We start from the raw sequence: 17,774 nt of genomic DNA, 5'->3' as shown, positions 1-17,774 counted from the left end.
ACTTTAAATTCTCTTCCTTGAAATGACCTCAGAGTTTGCCTCAAAATATTCCAGGGAAAGCCATATACCTCCTTGAAATATTTCTGCCCTGCTGAGAAGGACTTGGGAATGCTGGTGGTTGAGACGCTGGACGTGACCCAGCAATGTGCACTCACAAAAGCCAGTTGTGTCCTGGGCTGCACCAAAAGCAGCGTGGCCAGCCGGGCAAGGGAGGGGATTTTGCCCCTCTCCTCTGCTCTGGTCAGATCCCACCTGGAGTGCTGCATCCAGCTCAAGAGTCCTCAGCAGAGGAAGGACATCAGCCTGTTGGAGCAAGTCCAAAGGAGGGCCACCAAGATGATTACAGGGATGGAGCATCTCTCATATGAGAAAAGGTTGAAAGAATTGGACTTTTTCAGTCTGCAGAGAAGAAGGCTTCAGGGTGACCCAATTGCTGCCTTCCAGTACCTGAAAGGAGGCATAGGGACTTTTTACAAGACTTTTTACAAGAGAGAAAGGTACTTAAGTGAGAGGACAAGGGGGAATGGCTTCAAGCTGAAGTAGAGTAGGTTTAGATTAAATACTAGGAAGAAATTCTATTCTGTGAGGGTGATGAGGCACTAGAATGGGTTACCTAGGAAAGTTGTGGATGCCCCATCCTTGGAAATGTTAGAGACTGGGCTGGACGGAGCTCTGAGAAACCTGGTCTAGTGAAAGGTATCTTTGTCCATGGCAATGGGGTTGAAACTAGATGGTCTTTAAAGTCCCTTCCAACCCAGAATATTCAGTGATTCATGTTTTGTGATTCAGTTGGTTCATTTTAGTTTGGTTTGCTTGAAAGAATTGGTGTGCAGAGCCATCAGCAAGTAAGTCCAAGGCAACAAATTAGAATGTGGCTTTAGGCTGTCAGGATATGCCTCCAGGGTCCAATACAGAAATGTCAGGCCAGATATTTCTGGCCTTGCAGTTGTAAATGGCTGAAAGTGTTCCCTGAAAGTTGGCAGGTAACAAACGCAATCAATAACCACTGTTACATGACAATTATATTGACTAAGCAAAATACGGTTTATATAACTGTGAGACCTCAGCAAGGCAAGAAGTATCTTTCAAAAGCTATAAAGTACTTCATATTGATGGAGTTTTATTATCTATTGTATGAGCTCCTTGGAAACAAGGAATATTTTGTTATAGCTGATATCAGGTTCTTTTGTGGGAAGAAATAAATGGTTTCTTAATGATTTCTGAAAGTTGCACTGTGGGTATAATTTAAGTCTTGCAACTCAACCCAAACAGAGAGAAAAAGCAAGACTTTCATGAATACAAAGCAAAACTTGGGTTTACTTTTTCTGTTCAGTTAGAGATGCTCACAGTACCTGTACTTTCTGTAAATTTTTCTTTTCTTTCTTTGTATCTGAAGTTCTTAGATCATTGTTTACATTTCAGTTCAGGTTAAGATGAGAAAATTTTAATTTTGTTTTTCATTTGAGCTTGCAAGAAGTGGAGGGTGTATGAATAAGACTAACTATGAAAGCTGTTCAAGCTTCTGCAAGGCTGAGTGACCAAAAATGAAGTATCTGTCTAGAAGTTCAAAGGCCTTTCAGTGGACAGAACTGTGAGAAAGGATTAGGCAAGAAATAGTAGCTAGAACACAAATCTGTTTGACAAAAGTGTATATACCACTTAAATAGATCTCATGATTATGAAATTGGTGAATCCTGCTGGGTTTTTATAGTGTCAACTGTGACTCCCTTCTGAGGTATGTTCCCCTGCTTAGGAAGATTCAACCATTGAATTTTAATCTAGTGCAAAGTTTTACATTGTTGCTTTTACGAAAAAATAATTTCACTTTTTCCCATGGCAATTTTGGGTAACAGTATCTTACCAACTTCTCCCAGTTTGGGGTGTGCATGCTTAATTTTTTGCTACATAGCACAGATTGTTGCCTGGTCCTCTCCATAATATTAGTTTTACAGGACTCTGTTCATCTTGGTTGTGCTCAATGATTGTATTGTTCTTTGAATATCTTTCAATAACATTATTACCCCACATGCTTGCCAAGATCTAGGGACACTTCCCGAGTGACTTCCCTAGAATCTGTAGATTCTCAGTTCTGTAGGGTTTTGTACATTAGTTTTGGTTGTATAATTACAATTCTTTGCTAGAAGTTCTAGTTGTGTTCACAGATTTATATCTGGAGCATCAGAAGGGAACCGTCAACATGTCCTTGGTATAAACTGCAGTAACCAAGTTCCAACACATACCACACCTTAGGAGCATATAAAAAGTCAATCAAGGGCAGACAGTCTATTGAAAAATCTTTGCAGATAATAGTATGTAAGGGTCAGCAATTCTTTGCGTAAGTCTTTTTGTATCTATTGGCTTTTATTTCATTCCCCTTATACCCACCATCTCCAGCTTGACTAATGTTACAGTCATATTTCATCAGAGTGGCTACAGCAGTCACTACTAATTTTGAACAGTCGGGATGGTTTGGAATATACATAAAGAGAAAATAGTTTTTAGAAAATGGATTCTAAATTACTTTTTTCTTATTTCATGAAAGGTGTTTCTGAAGCTTCTGCAGGACTCAGAGAAGATGCCCTGCGTTCCACAGGCAGAACACTTGAACCATACAAATGGTACTGAATCAGTCTGTAAGTAAAAAAATATGGACCTTCTGAAGTAACTGGTTTATAAAGATCACAAATGCAAATATAAACATGCAAGAAGTTGAGGAATGCACAAGCAAATGGAGAATCCTGCCTGCTACCATCTGGTAGTTCCTTCTTTGTGCGTGTGACATGACCTGCCTTGAGTAGTACGTTTTTATATGTCATCTGTGATTTACCTCTGTCATTTCACAGTCATCTTTGCACCTTTCTGTATACACATGCACACTAGTATTCACTCACTGCATCAGCATTAACTTATTGCTACATACCCATCCTTGGCAATTAATTTCCCTGTTTTTTTTCATAATAAGAGTGGATAAATATTGCTGATATATGCCAGAGATAAAAAAATTTATTAGCTACTATAAAGTGCATTCTTGTTCAATGATGTGCAAATGAAAGGAAAAAAAAAAGCTGGTTTCCCTTATAGTAGAAGATCATGTCTCCTCTCAAGTGGTGGGCTATTTTAGGGTCCTGTACATGTTTGTTTTGAAACAAATTCCTTCATTCTATTTTCCTGCCACAAGCCTGGTAGGAGGTCCCCGTTAACATTTCTGAAAACTCAGGAAGCTTGTTCTTTAAAGAGTCTTCTTATAAGGCACTGATGTCCTGTCATTACTAAACACAAAGCTCATGTTCTCTAGTGTCAGTGCCTATCAAGCTGATGAATATTTTCTCATTGTTCCTGGAATTTTCGTGCTTCTATACACAACATCTTTCTTTCCATTTGAATATGTATATCTAGATTATAGTTGTCTTTGGTTAGATGTCAAACATTCAGTTTTATATGCAGTTCCTTTTGGTTTGTTTCTACAGAAAGGTCCTGGTCTGTGCACCTTCAATGTATAGCTTACAGTAATGGAAATAAGAATTTTGAGCCAAGCTTGCATTATTTGTTAAGATAAATTCAATTGGATCTGCCAGTAATAAATAATCATTGCCAAGAATTGGGGGCTAAGGTGATATATTTCTCACAAAGTGCAAACTTGACTGGATGACTTTTTCTTAAGGGTCTTTTTGCTGGACTATTTCAGTCCCTGTTGAATCAGTGGAGATGAAATTGCATAAAAGTAAAACCAACACCTCACTAAGCAAATAAAATTGCCACTCCTGTCAGTGGTGAGAATGAGACGCACATTCAAAATAGTTTTGAATATTCCTTTATTTTATAGCAGTCGGTTGTTTATTTCTTCAAGACTCAGCTAGAACATCTGAACCAATTTCAAATCAAAACAGTCTGTCTTCTCCTGATTGAATTTTCATTAAAGAGTAAGATTTACAGTTCCTAAAGTAATGAAGATAGAGTATAGTCTACCTAAGAACATGATATACTTTCTCATTGGTAGTTCAAAACACATAAATGGTATTTGCTTAAGTTATTACATCAATAAAGAATCTAGTAATCAGACTGTGTTTTTTCAGTCTGATAAAATGTAGCAAGAAAATGTGATGATAATGCCATTTCTTTGGGGATGAGAGTACTGGAAAATTGTCATTCGTTGCAGATCACTGTCATTCGTCATTAAGGACAGTTGTGAAGTGTAGGCATAAGGGATTTGGGAAATGGTCATGAAAGGTATCTGTCATTGTCAAAGCTAACCAGAATACTCCATGGGCAATAACTTGACCTGTATAACTTTGTCTTTGAAGGCAGATTCAAAGGCAGTCAAACTTTCTGTTGTCAGAGCAGTCATATGAATTTTCAAAACCCCCTAGAGCAAACAGCTGGGATTATTGAGGAGATCACAGGATGCTACTATTTGATTTGTAAAGGAATTTGGACTAGAGAGATGCTTTGACAAAGCACAGATCTGAGGACAAGTGGGGGTGTTGGCTATCCTTTACTGCTGCTGAGCCCTTAAATTGTCAGGATTGTATAAAAAACAAAATATTGTCTCTTGTCTCCTAGGCTAGGAGGTGTAGTGGAGTGGTATGTATGTTCTTCCTAATGAAACTGCAGAAAATCAGTATATGATTTGGGCTGATGACCAATGCAAAAAAGAGGCAAGATACATCATTTCAGCATCTCACTTAAGTCACAGCTTTAATAACTTCTAGTTATATTTTACAGTGTTTTTATGTACCGTGTCTGACTGGAATTAAATAAAATTCCTTCTTAGCATCCTCTGTGGTGCTGTTTTTCTGATTTCTGACTGAAACAGTGTTGATAACACAGTAGTGGTTTGGCTATTGCTGAGCATTATTTGTAGTGTCAAGGCTTTTCCTTTTTCCACTTCAGTTTCCCCCTCCCTATTGTGAGTGAGCTTGAGGGTGAGTAAGAGATGGGAAGAGACATGACCTGGATAGCTGAACCAAATTGATCAGAGAGTTATTCAATATCATATAGTGCCATGCTTAGCAATAGAAACTGAGAGAAGGGTTTTTTTTGAGGAGGTAGCCATTGATACCAAACTGGGTGAACATGTCTACTTGAGGAAGGTGGTGAGTGATTGCCTTTGAATCACTTGGGATTTTTTGTTTGCTTGTTTGTTTATTTCTTTGCTTGGGATTTATTTTCCTTTCCTTTTCCTTTACTGTTTACACTGCCTTTATCATGATCCAGAATTTTTCTCACTTTCTCTCTTCTTATTCTCTTCCCCATCCTGCTGGAGGAGGGGGAGTGGAGGTGAGCACTATGTGGTACTTGTCTGCTGCTTATGGTCAACACACCAAAATAATGTAAAGTAAACTCAGAATTATTTGACCCTTTCTAAATGCAAATGTTAGAGGTAAGTAGCAGTCTATTAATTAAATTAATTGCAACAATTTTAATACTGGTAAATTTAAAGATACAAAGCACACTGTGTATTACCTAGTAGTTTATTCCATTTGTGGAAGGCTTACTCAAAATTTTTAGTTTTATTCAAATGAAAAAAACTCAAAATAAAGCTCACCTTTTTAATGAGAACAGTTATAATTTTGTTTTTAAATCAGGGATGCCTATGTGTGCAGACATAGTACATGCATACATTGTAATACAGTCATGCGTAATTTATTCCTACACAGCTGGAGAACACAGTAGATGGTTATTGTTTTGTAGATGTATGTAGAACTTCCAGAAAAAAGGTTAGACTGAGCTTGCAATGACTGCTTGACAAGATCATTGGAGCCAAACAGCCTTGCGAAAATCGAGAAACCAGTTCTGTGAAGTTCCATAAAATTATCATAAACCACGGCAGGCAGTGTTTGCACACAAATAATCAGGAGAGCTAAGAACAAGTCCAACAAGTGACTACCAAATCATGGATAAATAACATATTCTGAACATATATAAAATCAATTAATAGGCTAGTGAGTGGTCTCATTGGATCGCTCAAGGCCCAATATTACAGAATTAAGGTACTCAGATATTTTGCTAAAGAGGCAAATTAATTCATTAATGTCTTGGAAATGTTTGGGAGATACCAAATATGATCTACTCTCTTCTGACAGTAAAATACAGTTGAAACCTGAGATACAGGGAAATTAAACCATAGACTCTTCAAAATGGATACAATTATATTTTTTCACAGAGTGAAATAACATTTGAAATTTCTTGTCATATAATTTTATGGAGACCATGCATGTAGTAATATGCTTAGAAAAGTCAAAGAGAGGTTAGTGCATATATGATATGAATAGCTATTGTAACAGAAGTGATATTAAAGCTTATATGCCTTTGAAATTCTTGGGTAAGTTAGTCTCTGAAAGTGTGGACATGGAAACAGGTGGATGCATAAATAGTTTTTATTATTGCTTAAACCTTTAACTGAAGCAGCTGATGTAGCTGTTTTGAACAATATTGGCCAAAATGGTACATTGCTCCTGTTGAGATTTGCAAGATAACAATGCACGAACGGTGCTTATAAGGCATATCAAAAAGCTAATTTAATTAAGAAACTGTAGCTGACAAAAAGCAGTCATTAATAGTGAAACTTCAAATGGAAGAGCTTTTTGTGAATTCCCATGGGTTTCAACTCTGCCTTTTAATTACCTTCATTAGTGATACTGAAGTAAACATAACTTTGCTGATGAAAAAATAAGGCAACTATTGAAAGGTGATGAGTAAGACCAGTTCTAAAGACAGATAACTTGAAAAGCTGAATCCATTCTAAATAAAGCATGCTTTAATGAAGGCAAATCATGGGCAAATCTGTGTAATGGGGAGTAATATCCTGGAAAACACTGACTCTGAGTTATCTACTAATCCTGGTGGAGAAGCAGTCTAAGACAGCTAAGATGATTTATATTTGAGTTTAATGTACAAAAGGATATGAAGAGGTCATTTTGACTACCAGTTCGAAATTGATGAAATCAATGATACAATATTCTGTGCAACTTTTGTGGCCACATTTTAAAGTTTGGACATCTTTAAGGAGAAACTGAGAATTTGGAAAGTGAGGAAAGAGTTAATATTGTAGGTTGACAGGAAGTTCTTATAAGAGCACCATCAGGGCTCAGTTAATGTAATTTATCAAACAGAAGATAAAGAAGTGGTTTTCTTAAAAAGCCTATTTTTTTAATGCATGGGGAATGCTTGTCTGTTAAGAAATAGTTCTAACTATTGTAGGGGCAGAAGTGATGAAGAAAGAAGAAAATAAATGGCTGCAAGCTAAAGACATATTCTAACATCAGATTTTAAATGGAACTCTCTTCTTTCAATTCCCTTTAAAATTTGCATAAAATGGCCTAAAAATTATTTCAGTGCTTCACCTTGCAAAGTATAATTTGATATCTGAGAAGAAAACTGTGGACATAAAGCATCAGTGTCTCTTTTTAGAGGAAGTGGCTACTTACATGAAGACTGATATTAAGATTTTGAAACTTTTGCTACCTACTTATAAGAAGGGTACTTTTAAAATCTTGTATTTTAATGAAATAACCAGAAGTCTTGTTCTCCATTTCATTTTATGGTGATTCTAAAGTAATTTAAAAAAAAAGAACCATATAGGACGTAGAAAACCATATAAGAGATAGAAAACCATATAAGACAAGTAGAACTCTTCCTCAGAGGACAAATGAGATCTGGCAGGCAGTAATTCTGTGTTTAATTACTGCTTTTCAGAATTATCTGAATGCACTTTTTCACATTTTCAACACCTTCATAAATCTTTAGTAAGTATATAGTTTATGTGATCACCTGTTCTCTGAAAAGCAACTGAAATTTAAACAGCAATGGCTTGTCTGGTGTAACACTAATGTGACGTTTGCTAGACCTGTAGTAATACTTTCTTCCTACGTTAAACAGTGAACTTCTTATTTGCTTATGCTCTTTCTCTGCTCAGCAGTAGGAGTTTTCCAAAGATAGAATTTACATCTCATGTGCTAGATAAACTAATTATTTTGCTCCCTCATAATATAGAACCTACATATTGGAGAAAATTTTCACTTATGTAATTCATACAAAGTCACATAGGATCTCAGAAAATGTTTGTTGCTAACAGCTAGTCTTTAGGTTTTATATGCAAAGTAAATTCTTCTGGTTTCTTGAAGTACATATTTTATAGATTTTTTCATGTGTGTCTGGGTTGTATATGTTTATATATGTTTACAGATGAAGTTGTACACACATGCACACAAATCTTTTTAAAACGTAGTTTTGCTTTATTAATGCGGTTACACCAGCAAATACAGACACTTTAACTTCAATCATATAAATAATATAAATGACCAATTTTTTTAGGATATGCTTATCAGGAGTAAGGATACTTTTCATTCTGAAATGGAACACTGCTTAGGGAATGGCCTTCAGGGAATCTTATTAACATCTTACACATCCAATGAGTAAATACCATATGTATGTAGAAGGTGTGCTACATATCTTAGTTGTGCTACTAGGACTCTCTTTGAGGCTGCTGCTTCCACTTGAAACTAAATTCTCTGAATACTGAAAAACCTTTGGTGAAATTGTTCTTTCTGCTCTACTGCTAAACCATTTCTTTTGTGTTACAAAATCCCACAAAGACTTTATCAATATTGACACATCTGTTTTCTCAACACTAGCAACATTCTCCAGGATTACATGGTTTTAATTTCTCAAAACTAACAAAAAACCCTGGTAGGAGTTACAGGGACAACATCTCAAGTTGATTAAGTATGAAGGGCAGCTGAGCAGCCAGCACCTAGGACTGCACTTCTTTTTGGCAACTGTTCATGTGGTAAACTTTTGTAGGTCACAAGGTGACACCTTGGTAAGAATTCTATATTATACTGTTGCCAGTTAATTTCTCTTTTGATATATAAATGGGAGTTCATGATAAGCAGACCTGGTGATGGACTTTAGTATAGGTAGAAATTTTTAGCCATATAATTTTTGTTCTCTATCTGTCTCTTGATCTATTTTGCAGTTTGTTTAGGTTACCATATCCATTGGAGGAGTTAGAAAAAATGAAGCAGTTGGTTGTGTTCATCAAGATCCATGAAGCTGTTTAATACCACTATTTATGAGATACCAGAATGCCTGAGGAAAGAGATTATTCATCAAACACATTTTCCAATTGTTTGCTATAGCTGCAGGTTTGAATAAAACATGCCTCCTGCAGAACTTTGTTTTGAATTGTTTCCCTGCACATACTTTGATATGATTTTATTATTAATAGAATAACTCCAGTAGAGATAGTGTAAAAATATTCTTGATTATTATCAGTCTAAAAATATTCTTGATTATGGAAACTGCAATATTTTAGACCAAGTACTTTTTTTCTATTAAGGTAATACTTGCACAAATGCTAAAAGTTATTGGCTCTTAATGTCCTTGTCTATCAGGATGAAATCTGGGCCCTGCTGAAAGGGTTTGCACCATTTGCTGTGTGGGTTTTCTCTGAGTAATTCCAGGAGGCTTTTTCCAGAGTGCTGAATACTCTGTCTCCAAATGCCACTCACTACAAACTGAGCAGCTGCATGGCAGAAGTCATTTGCAGTACAAAGCTGGACAGCTGCTACTTACAAGTCCCCTTTCTGGAAGCAAGTTTCCAGTGGGAAGTACTTGAGAACTCCGGGTTTGAATATATAGTTCTTTTGACCCTTGCTACATGTAATCTGTCTCCTTTGAAAATGCTAAGATATTTAGCATTAAGTCTCACATGTAATGTTGTGGGCTGTGGTACAAAGAACATTTAGATCTTATTGCTGCCCTGCTTCTTCCCCTCATTTTCCATAAAACACAGCAATAGTACTGTGGGTTGTAGCCCTATTGCCTGCATTGGATTCAATCTTGAAATGTTGTAACCTGAGTCTACAATTTGAATTCAGTAGGTTGAATTCTATCAGCTTTCTGAGTATGGATTTACACTTCCAGAAAGGAAAGGAACCAGCCTCAATAAATGTGCTGCTTATTGTAATGAGAGGGTTTATTCTAGTGCAGGAGACATGTCTGATTGTTGTTTGCAAATGTATTCTTTCTCTTGGCCAAGTCTGAGATAGACATATTGACACATATTAAATCAGTTGGAATATTTTTTTTTTTGCAATTCTGTTAGACTGTGCTTCCCCTCTACTTTTGTATTTTTAAAGGATACACATAGAAGGTGCAAATAGGCTTCCATTTTGTAGCTACCAGTCCATGCCTGTTTTTCAGCTCTTCCTTCACTTGCCAGCTCCTCAACATGGAAATTCATTACAGATGCATCACTGCAGGGGAGATAGTACTACAATAAAAGGATATCTACTTGGAAAATTATCTCCTGGAAAATTAAATTAACATAGTTGTTAATGTTGCAAGTTAATAATGCAGAAACTCAGAATCAGAGACTTAGGGTTCCCAAAAGTGCAGTAATTTTCCTTTCCAAGACATGATAGGAATCTGTCCACCTGGTGAAATATTTGTCTTTTTTGTTTGTTTGTTTCTGAAGAATATGCCCATCTCATAATGATGAAGGTGCCCTGGCCACAGTCGAGTTCACCACACAAATCTTGGGTTTTAGTTTCAGCTTCTTTTTCAATATGGTTTGAGCTGGCAAAAGTCCCAACTAAAATGTAGAGATGTGATATAAATCAAGGCAAAGCAGGAGAAAACATGGAAATATAACAACAGAGATTGTTATAGGCATCACAACTATAGAAATAATTGAAACCCTCTATTCATGAATTATGAGAACAGTGCCTTCAGCAATGTGTCCTCCTCTTCCATCAGGCCCAGACTAGCTTAGGTGGCCATTCATCAGATCAGCTTGGCTGTCACTATAACAACCCTATTTGCTTCTCTGTGGTGTCTGTAGGATGATGGATAGGAAGGCAACACCATTTTCCCCCATTTCTTTATGTTTGTTCTGTATTTGCGTGCTTATGGCCGGAGAAGGCAAGAAAACAGACTATTTTGTACTAGAAAATTAATTCACTTCATTGAAAGTTATCACAGTAGTTTTATAACCGAGAAGTGTAACATTCCAAAATAAATATATGCTCAGTCAAGTTTCTGTTATGGCTATGTGCCAACCCATTTCCATATTAGTAAAAACAGCAAGGGGTGTTTTGACAGCAGCTAACACTTCAACAGCAGCGAGGCTGTTGTTTTTTCCTAGCTGCTGTAGTAGCTATTATTGTTTATTATACTAGCCGTGGTACCTTGGAAACCCATTCTGAAGTCGAGTCCTGTTGTTTCAGACACCCTACAGACTAATAGTGAGGATAAAAACCCAGATCCTCACTATCTTTGGCAGCTGCATTCTAGTTTTAAGGCTGAATGCAATGTGTAGATAAAAGAGACAAATAGGTTTGGGAAGGTAAGATGGTAAAACAGGTCCATAAATTAAAAGAAGAGGTCTCAGTTTGCTGTCTTTCTAACCATTCTATTTACTTGCTTAGTGCCATTTGGACTTTCTTGCTCCCCCAAATTTACGCTTAAAATAGAGAGTGGCTGTGGTGCACATCTTTTCTAAAATTCTTACCTACTACACACATTGCATGGTGTGACATTTATATTTTTAGAAAATTTTCTGTTATTTTGACATGAGTGATGACAAAGCTTAATAGGTTTTTGTAGTGATGTGAGACTGAATATTCTTGCATTAAATAGAAGGTTAAAACAGACAGGAAATTCTCTATACCCATCAATATTATTTACATGTGAATTCAAGAGATTGCCTTACTTTGTGTCTTGTATGGGCATTTCAGATATCTAAATTCACATTCATATAATAGAATTATAAAGTTTGCTATAATTATGACTATGTAAAGGAAAGGAAAATTAGACTTTAATTCTTTTTGTCTAGTTTATGTAATTGTTAAGAATTATTTGGCATGCATTCAGTGTTGCTTATCTGTCTATTGTTCACAGCTATGATCCAATTTTGAGAAAATACAAGTTCTTGAAATTAAAAGATGATATTCATAATGTGAATGGTGCTGTGTTATGTCTGAAAAGAACATAAATACCTTGATTTGGGTTCTTTCTTACACTAAAAATCTGTTCTGACTATTTTGTAAATCTTTGCAGCAGCATACTCTCATGCTGGATGGCTACAGAAGGCATAGATTCAGATATGGACTCTGATCAAGTTCACCTAGTAAACTATACAGAATTTGGAGAGGTTGGTGGGTAGGAATAGTCATTTGCTACATTTAATGAGCTCATGAGAAGTTAGGAATGTATTCTATTTAGGTTGTTATTTTGGGAACTGTAATGTATTATCTTCAGTTGGGTTATACAGGACTCAAAAGTTACTCTGGATTTTAATTATTTCTCAGTCTGCTAGTTATCAGCTAGTTATCTGTCTCAGAGCTGTCCCATGGAAGGTAGGGTTAAGGTGCAAGAAGAGCAGACTATTTTAGATTGGTATTTGTATCAGTCATATTTCACATGAAACTGTGAGACGAAAATTCCTCATTTTAACAGTTCCTCCTCTCTCAACAAAATAATTTCAAAAAGACTGCAGCTCAATTTTTTGTTAACAAATTTACAGAATCAGAATGGCTGAATCAACTAGGCTAGAAAAGACCTCCAAGATCGAGTCCAAACTATGACCGAAAACTGCCTTATCAACTAGACCATGGCACTGAGTGCCATGTCCAGTCTTTCCTTAGACACCTCCAGGGACAGTGACTCCACCACCTTCCTGGGCAGCCCATTCCAATATTGAATCACCCTTTCAGTGAATATATTCTTCTTAATATCCAAGCTAAACCTCCTCTGGTGTAGCTTGAGAGCATGTCCTCTCATCGTGTCACTAGGCATCTGGGAGAAGAGACTAACCCCCACCTGGCTGCAGCCTCCTGTCAAGTAGTTTTAGAGAGTGATAAGGGCACCCCTGAGTCTCCTTTTCTCCAGGCTAAACAACTCCAGCTCCCTCAGCCAGTCCTCAAAAAACTTGTCTTCCAGTCCCTTCACTAGCTTTGTTGCCCTTCTCTGGACATGTATGTTGATTTGCTTTTTATGTGATTCTTTATAAAAGTGTTTACAACCTGTAACAAACCTGAATGAACATCCTGGATGCAAACAAGGATGTCCAGGATCAAACACTCTTGCTAGGGTACATTTCTATCACCTCTTTGATAACAATGCAGCAAGAAACAGTAAGGAAAATTATTTTATGGATGAAAAATTTTTGTCCTCTAACTCCTGGATGTTTTGTACTTTTCCTGCTGCACGCAAACCCACTTCATATGGCTGTGTCTTTTGTTTAGCCAGTGAAAGTCAGATAGATCTCCTTTTCAATGAGTTGATTGTGAGAGTACTGTGAAGTGGTCCTCCCTCTAAGATTTAAGTATAATGATGTCATTCCAGTTCTTCAGCTTCTTACACATTGCTGTGGGTAGATCATACCTACTCTGTTTAGGCCTGATTGTAAAACATATTTCTTCTAAATACAATGAGTAGTTTGAAAGAAATTTTCCTCATTCTTTTCCTAAGTGTCTTGCCTACAAATGACTTTTTCTCATACCCCTGTTTCTAGGAAATAAAAGCATAAGGAGCTTAAAGAGGCTACTTTACAAATTTGCTGGTAGTTTTTCTATGGACAGGTTTTTAGGTTGTAAGATTTGGATGTTGGGGTTTCTTTGGAGAAAATATGCAGCACACTTTTCTGGTTATGCTGATACTGTCTTGATTTTTCAATAACAATCAGTTGCATGGTTCATGCTGTCCTTTCTGTGGTCCTCAGTGTGATAATTAAGTATAAAATATTAAGTGTGTCAGATCTTGAAGAATATCTTAGCTAAAAGAATGAAATTCTTTTGTTTTTCAACTGTCTGACTTGAGGAAAATGACTTGTGAGATCTGAGTTGTGAAGGGGTTTCTTCACAAGGTTGCAGAGTGACAGACACCAGTGCTTTGGCTTTAAAATATAGTAATTTTACTGATGAATTTTATGATTACCTAGATCTCCATTACTCTGTTTTAAAGATCTTGAGGCCCCACAGAATCCCATTTTGGAATCTGGGCCCCAGAATGTAAAGCTAAATTTTTAATTAAAAACCCACATGTTTTCCCTTCAAAAATGTTACTTAATTGAATTAATCAGTGTGTATTGAAGAGAGAATCACTCTAAGTTTTGCTTTTCTGGACAGGAAGTTCTTAAGATGGAAACACTTGGAATCAGCTTTTTAGAAGAAATATTCACAATGCTCAAGATTAAAAATCCTCAGGGTAGAAATGGGAGGAGTTATATGTAAAAATGCCAGAAGGGAATTTCTATTGTGAAATCCCCCCTAATACATATTTTTCTGACCAGCTCTGGAGAGGGAGAGCTCATACCCTATTACATATAAGCAAGAATCAATCATAGTGTGGAACACTGACCAGATGCATTCCTTTTCTACTTTACACCATGAAAACACCTTTTATTCAAATTCTATATATGCAAATCAGTTCTCAAAATTCTTCTGCAGACAGAATCAATATTATAGTAGTTTTTAAAATGAGAAGACAAATGTGTAAGAAGGGGAAGGATATTTTTATATCTTCTAATGGAATGCTGTGCACAGATTGGTGGGCTAGCACTTACTCTATGCCAGTATGGCATATGCTGAAATGCAGAATGATGTCAGTTCACTTGCTCGACTTAGAACTACTTGTTGGCACAAAACTTCTGATAAGCTAATCAATATGTACTGCTTCCAAATGCAACCAGCTAGCTTGGCTGTTTTGCCAGGGTGTTTCAGTTCCAGGATTATCTCCCCAAAATCTGGACCTTCTCTGAATGACTTGTCTGAATGCCAAAATGACAGAAGTAGAATTGAAAATGTTTACTGCCGGCTGTTAACATAGTCATTGCATGGCCCATTTTTTCGTATGCACCACAAAAAAAAAAGATTATAATTACACTGTTTTCTAGAATTGCAAAAACCAGGAGAAACAGAACTATCTAGTACCTAGTTAGAGACTCTTACAATAACTGGTTATGCCCCTAGTTCTAGAGAAGTCTACAGGTAAGCATTTTTAAAATCTTGGTTTCTAGATTTTAGGACCTGTTCTGTTTCCCTGTTATTAACCTATCTGAATCAGAAAACAGCAAAAATCTTTTTCATAGTACAAAGGAGAGTCTGGATGAATTCGGAAGTGTAAGTTAATTGTGAACATAATTGCACCTCTAGTGGATAATTGCAATAGTAAGTCAAGCAGGACAGCTTCTAACTGTTGGGTCAGATTTTTAATTCTATGATCTAAATTATTAATGAGGGTATTTTCATAAGCTTTCTGCATAAAAAATGACTTCATAACAGAAAGGTCAGCTGGTCTTGTCTTCTCACCTTTATGGTCATCAGTGATAATCAGAAAGTCCTTTCCCACAAATGTATGCTGTTTTTATGCATCCTGACACACATACCAAATGTAGGTGGTGAACTACTTACAAGCATTATGAAGCAAAAATTAATTCTGTAGGTTCTAGCTGAAAGAGTGATTTAATACTTCGGGAATGTTGAAAGCCATACTGAGTCAATTATGGAAAGCCTAGTGCAGGCTACTTTTCACAGTGTGGCTGCAGTCAGGCAAAAATGGTGTAATGCATAAAGAAAACAAGTGGATCAGTACAAGAATGCATAAGGCTATTACATAAATCAGTAGTGTTTCATAGACATCAGTGTTGAAGACAATATATCTTGAGATTGATACAGTGGTAATATAAGAGGACTTGAGACAAGTGGTGAGTGAGGTTGATTAGGACTTTTTATAAGAGGAGACTGAAAGGTTGAGATTATTTATGCAGAAGATGGATTGGAAACTGCTATAACTTGTCTCCTAAAGCAAGATTTAAGAGCTTATCCGGTGTCGTCAAATAGAATAAATTCAAAACAGATAAACAAGACTTTTGTTTTTTACCTGAAACACAAAGACATGACAGAATTCAAGGTCACAAAGATGGAAATTTAAGATAATTCAGAAAGACATTTGGCAGCTTTTTCCATGAGAATTTTGAATAACAAATATATGAGGTTTTAGAAAAGACAAATCAGTTTTTTTTAAAAAGTGCCTGAGACAAATATGTACTTCCACTATAATGGTTTATTGCGTCTTCTTGGTATGCGCCTTGGCTCGTTGGCATGAAAATTGAGTAAGAGTCAGGATATTGGACAAAATACCCAGTTATTTATATGCATGATGACAGTTTCTCTTCAGATTGCAATCTGAATTAGTTTGTTATAATTTCTCTCTCCTCTGTTTGTCAAGAAAATAGAGTGAGTGGCACCTCTGGTTTCCCTTTCTGCCCCAAGCAAGTAGCTGTCATAGTTGTCTTTCAGAGATTCAAAGGGTCAAATATTTGGAAGCATCTTTCATTCACATTTCATGCTTATGATCTATGAACAGGTATAGGACTACAGATAATATCTCATTCTGTGCTTCTTTTCTGCCATTTTGCTACTTTGATAAATGAGAAATGATATACTTTGCAATTTCAGGGATGCTCAGCTGTAAACACTTACTGGGTGTGTTTTATTCTAAAAAAATTCATACCTTGAAAATTGTTCTGCCTCCAAGTGTCTTAATTTCTGTATTGAGACAACTATGTGGAGTCTTACCATAAAAATGTGAAGAACTTAATACATTCATAAGCAGTTTGCATCAAAAAAATTCCTTTTTAATAAGAGTATCTCCTTCTACTAGTCCAATTTACAGAACAAGCAAGTTCTAAGCCAAAATGTAACCCTTCTTGACTGGAGGACTTGAATGCTGAACCAGAATCTGAATTCTGTAGCTGCTTTTTCTCTGCACAGAGATTTAAAATGTTAAATCCCTTTTGTGTTAGCTGCCAAATTAGCAAGATATGGCTGTGATTAGAGCTACTTAAAGAGAAAATTTCTGTTCTATGGGATTTTCTGGGAACAAAAATGAAGCATAATTTGGTTACAAAATTAAAAGAATAAATACTGCTTTTACTTCATTCACCAAACCTGTCCTGTGTTCATGCTGAGCTCTCAGGTGACACAGTTTAAACTTACCATGTTTATTCCCAGACATTTTTTGTTTTTCATATGTTGGGTGTAGGGTTTTTTTTTAAAATTTGATCTCTGACCTTCGCAGGGACTGAAAATGATTAACCTGTATTTAACTGAGAAATGAGTACAGAATTTGAACAGTTTTGCTCAATGGTCACAGTCAGAAATTCAGTTTTTTTCTGTTTAATGTTTCATCCTGTTTTCCCCACTTCTTACCTAAAACTGCTCTGTTAGAACATTACAAAGAGTCTGGGATTAAAATTCAGGTAAATCAAGAAACAACTGTGCTAAGGGTAGGACCATTAATTTGAGGTTACTTGAGAGCTTATATAGAAGTAGTTGTTACAACATGGAACATGGAAATGCTGGTTAGGATGGTCTTGATATAGAAGGGAAGATAGTAAGAGGTGAATAACAAAGGCTCATAAAATATTGCATGACTTTGAGCACTATGATAAAGAGGCTATTCAGTCTTGCTATAGTGAAACTACTTGCGGTAGTAAATCTACCAGACACTGCTATGCTGTGAGGAGGGAAAGAGGCTGAAGGACATTTGGTTGGGCAAGGCTACAAGCAAGAGAATTTGGTAATAGCCTGCACAGACCTAGCCGGCTTTTGGGACTAAAGTGATTGGTGTGGTTCATAATTGTCTAACAAAGAATGACAAAATGAAATTAAGGGAGTATCTATCAGGAAAATGATTGATTGGTGGATGTTAATAAACTGTGGATACACTACCCTGAGAATGTGAAGGACAACCCATGAGATGGGATT

At 36.4% G+C, this 17,774-nt stretch overlaps 1 protein-coding gene across 1 annotated transcript in view; it reads left to right on the top strand.

The window, feature by feature from the left end:
- ABCA13 (ATP binding cassette subfamily A member 13) overlaps positions 1–17,774 on the top strand; it is a 161,774-nt gene that overhangs the window by 78,884 nt on the left and 65,116 nt on the right. The window contains exon 35 of the mRNA XM_071553007.1: positions 2,543–2,633. Coding sequence (XP_071409108.1) covers positions 2,543–2,633 — 91 coding nt within the window. The remainder of the gene's footprint in view (positions 1–2,542; positions 2,634–17,774) is intronic.

Source organism: Pithys albifrons, chromosome 4 (genome assembly GCF_047495875.1).
Source record: "Pithys albifrons albifrons isolate INPA30051 chromosome 4, PitAlb_v1, whole genome shotgun sequence".
NCBI lineage: Eukaryota > Metazoa > Chordata > Aves > Passeriformes > Thamnophilidae > Pithys > Pithys albifrons.
The sequence above is the reverse complement of the archived record's forward strand: the minus strand, read 5'-3'. Positions and strand labels throughout refer to the sequence as shown.